This window comes from Watersipora subatra, chromosome 9 (genome assembly GCF_963576615.1).
Source record: "Watersipora subatra chromosome 9, tzWatSuba1.1, whole genome shotgun sequence".
In the NCBI taxonomy this organism is placed as follows: Eukaryota; Metazoa; Bryozoa; class Gymnolaemata; order Cheilostomatida; family Watersiporidae; genus Watersipora; species Watersipora subatra.
In genome coordinates, this window is record NC_088716.1 from 59,373,489 (window position 1) to 59,382,684 (window position 9,196).

Genomic DNA, 9,196 nt, shown 5'->3' on the forward strand with positions numbered 1-9,196 from the left:
ATGTTAGTTGGTACATGGACAAGATTTTTAAACAGAACTTCGTTGTATGAAAAAGAAGTTAGTTTTGTGATAGCTAGTAGAATGTGTTCCTATGCAATAGCCATTCAAAGAAAAGCATACCTGATTCTACTGCTCATCGCACAAGTCAAAGATTATTTCATGCAGTGAGCAGCAGAAAGAATGTGAAAGATACAGATGAAGAGGTTGAGCTGAATGGTGGGCAGATGGAAACAAAAAAGAAACATGATAAAATAAATCTAGTGACTCACCATCAAGTATCTCGTTAGGTATTACAGGGTTAGTGAGGACTGTATCCGTGTCTCTATTCTCCCTCCTGTTGCGCAGACCCTCCACTAACCTCGTGTATTCGCCCTTTAGCTGCTCCGAATCTTTCAACTTTATTCTAGTGAGTACAACAGTGAGTTATGCATGTGTGAGTCATGAGTGAGTCATACATACATGTATGTGAGTCATGAGTGAGTCATACATTCATATGTGAGTCATGAGTGAATCATACATACATATGTGAGTCATGAGTGAGGTATACATTTGTGAGTCATGAGTGAGTCATACATGTGTGAGTCATGAGTGAGTCATACATACATATGTGAGTCATGAGTGAGGTATACATAAGTGAGTCATACATGTGTGAGTCATACATACATGTATGTGAGTCATGAGTTAGCCTGGGCATGGCTCTCGTGGGGATTGGGAGAGAGAGTCTGGGACACATAGCAACACGCGGGGAAGACAACTCTAAAAGTCGACTTCTGCCGTCGCTAATATAAAAATCGTTATTTCCGAAGGCGTATCATGTGACGGTCTTATTTATGATCTACGCAAGTATTATGTATTATTTTTAATCTGAATTGGCAGCAAACAAACGCTGGTTAGTAAGTATGAAATGTTGGTTGCATAATAAATCAATCACAAGAGTTATATTATTTTATATATTCAATTAATTATGTTTTGATTTAAGTATAATAAAAAATTAAATCAATTAAATAAAAAAAATCACAATAACAATACAAACATAGCAAACGAATAGCAATAGAACAACAAAAATGAATTGCAAGCTGCTAGTAAAGAAAAGTTTATCTAGTAAATAGTAATTTCAGTTTTATTTTACTCGCGAGTATTATGATTACTCGCGACAGTTACAGTACATGTATTATGAACAACTCAGACCTACCACTGCAAAACGGTACCATCTGAAAGCAAATACTCCTTCCGATGCCAGTAGGAAAAACTATAAATTGGTCAAAACCTGCGATAATATGTTGTGAAGCTTGAAACTGTTCTGATCTCAGTGTGACTATGCCGAGCTCTGATTGTAATTTTGAATCGCTCATTTTTTTATCAGTATATGAAATGAAACTGCTAACGTGAAAACGCAAGAAAATAGTAACCTATGGTTCTTATCGTTATATTATCAAACGGGGTACTACGTAACCACCCAGCCTATCAAAAACATATAGCCTTTTACTAGATCAAGTCACGTGACCATGACAATAGGTTTTCAAACGCGCCACATCTAATACATCGTGAGATCTGAAATTAATAACACGGTTCCATTAGTATCAGTCTGAGCGTCATATGTAACATATGTCGCAAGTTTTGCAGAAGTTATCTTAACTTTTTTTCGCTATGTGTCCCAGGCTCTCTCTCCCAATCCCCCACAAGAACCATGCCCAGGCTAGTCATGAGTGAGTCATACCTATGTGAGTCATACCTATGTGAGTCATACATATGTGAGTCAAGAGTGAGTCATACATATGTGAGTCAAGAGTGAATCATACTTGTGAGTCATGAGTGAGTCATACATACATATATGAGTCAAGAGTGAGTCATATATATGTGAGTCATGAGTGAGTCATACATATGTGAGTCATGAGTGAGTCATATATAAGTGAACCGTATATATGCTCTATGAGACTATGATATAGGGAAGAAATGAGCAGAGCTTTACTGTCATGTATTCATATTCTGTAATTAGTGTTGCAATTAGGACAATTGCTGTTTTCTAGTAGCCATTGTTGACTCATCTTTTGTTCGACTTTTTACACTTGCACAATGGCCACATACCTTGACTCGTTACGCCGGGCATGAACAGCTGACATGTCAGTTATTATCATACACCTTCTAAGCAATTACTAGAGATCACTTCGTCACTTTACTTATAAACATAACACTTCTGGCCTTAACAACGGCTGAGAAATACTTAAGTGAGGATTCACTAACTTTCTAACTTGCTCCGTGAGATTGTTGATATTCTGTGAACATTTTTCCAGAGTCTTTTTTGTCATCTTTATACTCATTGACTCAATGCAAACATTGTCTGAAACAAAGTTGGTAGCCTTAAGCATAGACCCCATGGAAATTAATAGTCAGCAGTTGTATCTGTAAAAACTCTTCACATAAAGATCTACATGTCTATGTCATGAATGAGCGACAACCCATGTGAATATTTTACAGAAGTAAATAGCTCTATGGCTAGTCTTGGTGCATACCAATATTGTGAGCCTCGTCAAATATAACGATGGAGTTCTTGCCAAGCTGATCGGAGACAGCTCCAGCGACCTTTGGGTCAATAAGGTAGTAGTAACTGTATATAACGAAGTTGGCATGGGTGATCTGCAAGAGGAAGAAGCCACCCAACATGAATAGTTCTGCATTTTTTGGGTGAAACAAATGCAGAAAAACTATACACAGATTCAAAGCAAGTAGGTCCTGGTGGCCCACATAAGGGTGGTACATTCAAACAGAGTAACAATTCCTGGCTCTGGTCTCGTTGGACGACAAAACAACTTCAAACGGAATAATCCTCCAACTTCTAAAAGATTAATGGAGAGTGTATTTTAAATAATATATAAGATATATACTGTAATATGATACTAATATCTTATATATATAAAATATTTTAAATAAAAATAAAACCATAAAATGTAATAAATCTTAAAAAACTTTTCCTTTGGTTTGGACTGCAGCAAGGAACGAAGAAGTACATTGCTTTAGAGATTCAGAAAAGCCAGCAAGCAGGTAGCACAGACAACATTCAAAAGAAGACAGACATAAAAGACAAGGTAGTTGAACAAGATATAATTTAACTTACCGTGTACCGTGCTAGGAAGTAGGGACAAACACCTTTCCTTACACCGTATGCCTTCAGATCATCCTGACCAAAAACAAGAATGAAACCAATAAACACCAGCATATCAGTCAAGTTATGATAGAGGTATGAAAAACTTTGATAGGATACAGAATCCCAGACAAGTACGGCGACAAGCTTAGCAGAAAGTTAACATGAGCCCTCTGAGTCTTCGAGACTGAAGCGTGATTGAAAAACAGAAACATGATCGAGACGTTAGAGTAGAAATAGGCAGCTGCACTTCCAAGTCATTACCTCTGTCATAAATTTGCTACTAGCCAAACTTATAACGCAATGAAATATGCAAACATTTACTAGCTACACCACATTTCTAGGATCTAAGCATAGACACTACCAAACTAACTGTTTTGGATAACTTTTCCTGATAACATACTAAGGCCACTGGTCACAGAATTACACTAGACAGAAAGTGTAAACGGCTTCTCTCTGCACAACTCAAACACAGCTGAAATGGGCTACAGGAAGTGTGATACAAAGATAATACGCTGAGATTGCTTTAAAGTCACAAGAGTAAAGGGAAGATAAATCCAAAGAAGCACTGCAACAGCCCGGCACTACAACAGCCCTGTTTTAATTCTATGCTAATATTAGACCAATGGAATGAGATTACTGTCAGACCTTGTCTTCTCTTTCATTTTTTCTGAGATCTCTACTAGACGATCACTACTAGATGATTACTAGTAGACGATCACTACTAGACAATCACTACTAGACGATCACTACTAGACAATCACTACTAGACGATCACTACTAGACGATCAATACTAGACGATCAATACTAGACGATCAATACTAGACGATCAATACTAGACGATCAATACTAGACGATCACTAGGTGGTTCTGCAGAACTTTGAAAGAACTGATGCAAAGATGCTTGGCCATGTTCTTTTATAGTTTCCTGTTTCAATCCTCCATAAAACAATTTTATTTCTGTTGTCACTAGTCACCTGCGCAAGTCTTGCTAAGCCTCTTTATTTGTAGAGTAAGAGAAGCGGGAAGGGGCGGGAAGTGGCGTTTACTACTGATTGAGCGGCGTAGAATCAGGCTACAGTACCCGTCCCTACAATGATTGAGCGGCGTAAAATCAGGCTACAGTACCCGTCCCTACAATGATTGAGCGGCGTAGAATCAGGCTACAGTACCCGTCCCTACAATGATTGAGCTGCGTAGAATCAGGCTACAGTACCCGTCCCTACAATTATTGAATGGCGTAGAATCAGGCTACAGTAGCCGTCCCTACAATGATCGAGCTGCGTAGAATCAGGCTACAGTACACGTCCCTACAATGATTGAACGGTGTAGAATCAGGCTACAGTAGCCGTCCCTACAATGATTGAGCTGCGTAGAATCAGGCTACAGTAGCCGTCCCTACAATGATTGAGCGGCGTAGAATCAGGCTACAGTAGTCGCCCCTACAATGATTGAACGGCTTAGAATCAGGCTACAGTAGCTGTCCCTACAATGATTGAACGGCGTAGAATCAGGCTACAGTAGCCGTCTCTACAATGTAAATAATCCGTTCTCTGAACATTTATATTAAAAGGATGTTACGCTATACGAAGCGCTAAATATAACTGAATAGCCTAATCCATTCTAAGATCTTCCCAAACTCACTCTTTTGGCTCTTCAAAATGATAAAAAACAAAGCTTTTTAATTTACCAACTGTACAGCAATTAATATTGTTGGTTTGTATGACAACTTTTTTCCTTTTATCTGATCAATCACACTTGGTTTAGGGTTCGTGATGGAAAAAGCACAACTTGTATTGCAATTGATCTTGTTAACTTTATTTCCACAGCAAGGTTTAAGCTGCAATGAAAAAATTGTTAGTGTATAAAAAAATAAAGTTAAAAAAAATATAATAGATACTAAAGATTGCCATTTTCTCTCCCAAGTGTGGCAAAAGAGCAGTCAATACTTTTAAGGCTACCTGTAGGCCTATCATGCTTTATGTTGTATGGGATTTAAGGCTAACTATAGGCCTATCATGCTTTACGTTGTATGGGATTTAAGGCTAACTATAGGCCAATCATGCTTTACATTGTATGGGATTTAAGGCTAACTATAGGCCTATCATGCTTTATGTTGTATGGGATTTAAGGCTAACTATAGGCCTATCATGCTTTAGATTGTATGGGATTTAAGGCTAACTATAGGCCTATCATGCTTTACGTTGTATGGGATTTAAGGCTAACTATAGGCCTATCATGCTTTACGTTGTATGGGATTTAAGGCTAACTATAGGCCTATCATGCTTTACGTTGTATGGGATTTAAGGCTAACTATAGGCCTATCATGCTTTACGTTGTATGGGATTTAAGGCTAACTATAGGCCTATCATGCTTTACGTTGTATGGGATTTAAGGCTAACTATAGGCCTATCATGCTTTACGTTGTATGGGATTTAAGGCTAACTATAGGCCTATCATGCTTTACGTTGTATGGGATTTAAGGCTAACTATAGGCCTATCTTGCTTTACGTTGTATGGGATTTAAGGCTAACTATAGGCCTATCATGCTTTACGTTGTATGGGATTTAAGGCTAACTATAGGCCTATCATGCTTTACGTTGTATGGGATTTAAGGCTAACTATAGGCCAATCATGCTTTACGTTGTATGGGATTTAAGGCTAACTATAGGCCTATCTTGCTTTAGGTTGTATGGGATTTAAGGCTAACTATAGGCCTATCATGCTTTAGGTTGTATGGGATTTAAGGCTAACTATAGGCCTATCATGCTTTACGTTGTATGGGATTTAAGGCTAACTATAGGCCTATCATGCTTTAGGTTGTATGGGATTTAAGGCTAACTATAGGCCTATCATGCTTTACGTTGTATGGGATTTAAGGCTAACTATAGGCCTATCATGCTTTGCATTTCTTAGGGATTTCTTAAGTAATACAAACCAAAAACTTCACATAAATTCTTCACCACCAGTGGGTTCTTCATAAGAGAAGGTTTGTAGGGGAGTCTACTCTACTATATGTAACGATTTGTGAAGATATATATCAATTTACAAAACTGCTGTTTTAACGAAACTTTGGATGTCTTATGATGCAAATTACTTCAGATATCAAGAGAATTATTTCTTACACCTTATCTTGAATTATCAGGTATAATATCTCTCTCCAATTTCACTAGTTTGAGGTTTTTTGTCTTCCCTCTTTCATTGTCATCCTCAAGATAACTACTAGATTGTTCTAGAGTTAAAGAATTGACCCATGTATTGACCTATATATATTTATGCTGTTTTGCTATTCGTCGTTTAAATTTTTAAAAAAGCACCGCTTTCTTTGTCTTGCACTACCACTCACACTAATCTTCTTGGAATCCTTTGTAAAACTATAAATGAAAATCAAAAAGCACTGTCCAAAGTTATTTGAGAAATGTAGAACCATTTTAAAGAGAACTTGAAATTAATAAACTGCATATTTGTGCACTTTATTGTTTAAAAAAAATGGCTATCATATGCTGAAGTTTATTTTGTATGTCCAAAACTTTGTAACTGTATATAGAAGTGATTACAAGTTAAGATTGGACTGTGTAAAATATCCAGTGCCACAAGTAGACTAGCTAGCAATTAACAAGCTCACCAAATCATACACCCCGAAAGGGATCAGCTCTTCCTTGCCATACTTGTCATAACCCTCGTAAAAGCCACATGTCTCTATCGTGTCGTCTGCCTCTTTTTTTCTGCGTATATGAGAGGCTGTCATTGCATAACAACCTCCGTCTACCTTCTTTCCATCCTTCTCTCCAGAAAGCTGCATCAATATGAAAGGAAAAGCCTTTAGGCAATGGCATTGGAGCATCAGAATTGCCAAACAACACAAAGTAGGCCTTATAGTTGAAAGATACAGGTTTGTCCACCTTCCATACCTCTCCTTTAGTAGACTTTAACATAAACAGTCCAAACTATGTGTTTCTGATAGCATTTCTAGCTGCCAAGAGTGGACCAAAGTCTAATGAGTTAAAAGCGTAAGTCATCACGGATTTGTTAAGCTCGCTTCTGATCCAACTAGCCAGCTGTAGCTTTTGCAGCAGAGTTGAATTAGTTTCAAGACTTGCCTCGCATGTTGAAACAGTCGTATTTTGGATCAACTACTCGTATGAGAATACACTATAATTCATTTAATTAATTCTACTTCTCAAAAACCTTTAATAACTCCTTAACAAATACTGTTTATAACATTAGAAAATATGCATTTTAGAGAGGTTGTTACTGCTACTTTGCCTCAGAGACATGTGAACAGAAGTGTAGACAACGATAAAAATGTGCTGAGGAAGAGATGATAATAAAGCTACACAGTAAAGATTAAACAATCTTAATTCATAAATTTTCTATCATTTACAAATTTTCTCATGTTTTAATTTTCCCCTTCTGCTGTTATTAGTTTGATATCTTAAACTTTTTCTCGGTTTTAATTTTTTGGCTTTCCACTTTCATGCTTTTAAAAAAATGAAATGTGATACGGTGAAAACTACTTCTTGGCTTAAGCTTTACAATGTATGTTTAAAAAGTTGCATAAGGTGATTGCAAGTAGCGGTTTGAGTGTCCTTTCATCATAATTAGATTAGAGAATATATTGCAGTTCATGTTTACAAATACCTGGAGCTTATAAATTAAGCAAAACATTCAGACCTTCGGATGTATGCAAAGGTTTTTCCTGGAGCTGAGAGCAAGCCCTATTACATCTGCAGTCTCTCCTGTCTCTTCTTCATAGTACTTTACTAAACTTTTCAGTTCTTGAACCACCTTTAGCAGTTCTGGGACAGTTCTTGAGCAGTAGATAACTCGACCAACAATGGCAGGCAGTGCCTAAGGCATATACCAAGTGCTTGACCATGAAAATGCAAAAAAACTTATGTTTTTCATATTTAATTTTCATGCCAGAGCAAGTATTAAAAAGTGACTGTAAGTAAAAGCATACCTTGTGATAGGCAAAGAGAAGAGAAAGCAAAGAGACAGTTTTTCCAGTGCCTGAAGGCATCTCCAATACACAATGACCCTGTAGAAATTATATGTCAAGACAGTCATTAGTATATTGCAAACAAACTAGAAAACTGCAAATAGAAAGAAAAAAGCTTGTTTCACAGCATTTGTTGGTTCAGCGACTACTATTTTAGGCCTACTTACTAATAGATAATTAAAACAAAGTTTATTTCGTGTGAAACAAATTATTCAAAATAAACAGGTTGTAAAACTTGATTGTAAAAGATTGACAGCGCAATTAAAGTTTTGGTTATTTATATACATATATTTCAACTAAAAAACAGAGATAGAAAGGCATGCAAACTAATCGAGTGGGTGTACCTGAGCATCAACTGTCTTCTTCAGTTCTTGCATGTATAAATATTGCTCGGGATAAATGTATTCATATGGAAACCAAACTTCAAGGCCATCTATATCCAACCTGAAACCAAGAACTTATTAATAAGCTTAGCATATCAAAACGTGTCATGGTGTAATTAGGCCGTAGCGTCTATATTATTACATTCTACTGAAAGCTATCGGCAGTTAAAAAACATAATTGTACTATACAAAATTATTGAAACTAATGTTATATGTGCGAAACAACAAGCTTGAATAAAACATATTTTTTCTACTCAAACGTCAAGAGATAATGCTTCTAAGGGCATACTTCATCTTGTCTGAAGATTTATTGCAGAGCTATGGATTCAATGATGGCATTTCATTTCATGCCTAGCTTTTGCAAATAGCCTGAGCGAATGTACGCGGTGCGATGCAGCACAACAAAAGTTGTAGCCTTCAATGCTATTATTTTACAGCTATGTCATATTGTGTACATGTGTAACAGCAAAGTTATGAAACATAATAGACACGTTTAGACTGATCATCCGATGTGTAAAACATCGAGTGGCGTCAATGAACCTTAACAACTTATATACAACAGTTTATATCGCCACAGCAAATCGAGAAACGCTTTCAAATTTTGGTGGCTGTGTATTGTTTTGTTTCTATGCGCCTACAAAAATGAGTACGAGAAAAAAAGGAAAGATGGC

The 9,196-nt window shown here is 36.9% G+C and overlaps 1 protein-coding gene across 1 annotated transcript in view; it reads right to left on the reverse strand.

The window, feature by feature from the left end:
* LOC137405413 (general transcription and DNA repair factor IIH helicase subunit XPD-like) overlaps nucleotides 1–8,871 on the reverse strand; it is a 29,612-nt gene extending 20,741 nt beyond the window's left edge. Inside the window, exons 1-9 of the mRNA XM_068091663.1 lie at nucleotides 8,815–8,871; nucleotides 8,487–8,586; nucleotides 8,104–8,181; nucleotides 7,815–7,991; nucleotides 6,766–6,936; nucleotides 3,113–3,175; nucleotides 2,511–2,634; nucleotides 2,242–2,338; nucleotides 270–403 (exon numbers count right to left, since the gene is read on the reverse strand). Of these exons, the coding sequence (XP_067947764.1) occupies nucleotides 270–403; nucleotides 2,242–2,338; nucleotides 2,511–2,634; nucleotides 3,113–3,175; nucleotides 6,766–6,936; nucleotides 7,815–7,991; nucleotides 8,104–8,181; nucleotides 8,487–8,586; nucleotides 8,815–8,819 (949 nt within the window). The 5' untranslated portion in view covers nucleotides 8,820–8,871. The remainder of the gene's footprint in view (nucleotides 1–269; nucleotides 404–2,241; nucleotides 2,339–2,510; nucleotides 2,635–3,112; nucleotides 3,176–6,765; nucleotides 6,937–7,814; nucleotides 7,992–8,103; nucleotides 8,182–8,486; nucleotides 8,587–8,814) is intronic.
* Nucleotides 8,872–9,196: the final 325 nt, after the last annotated feature.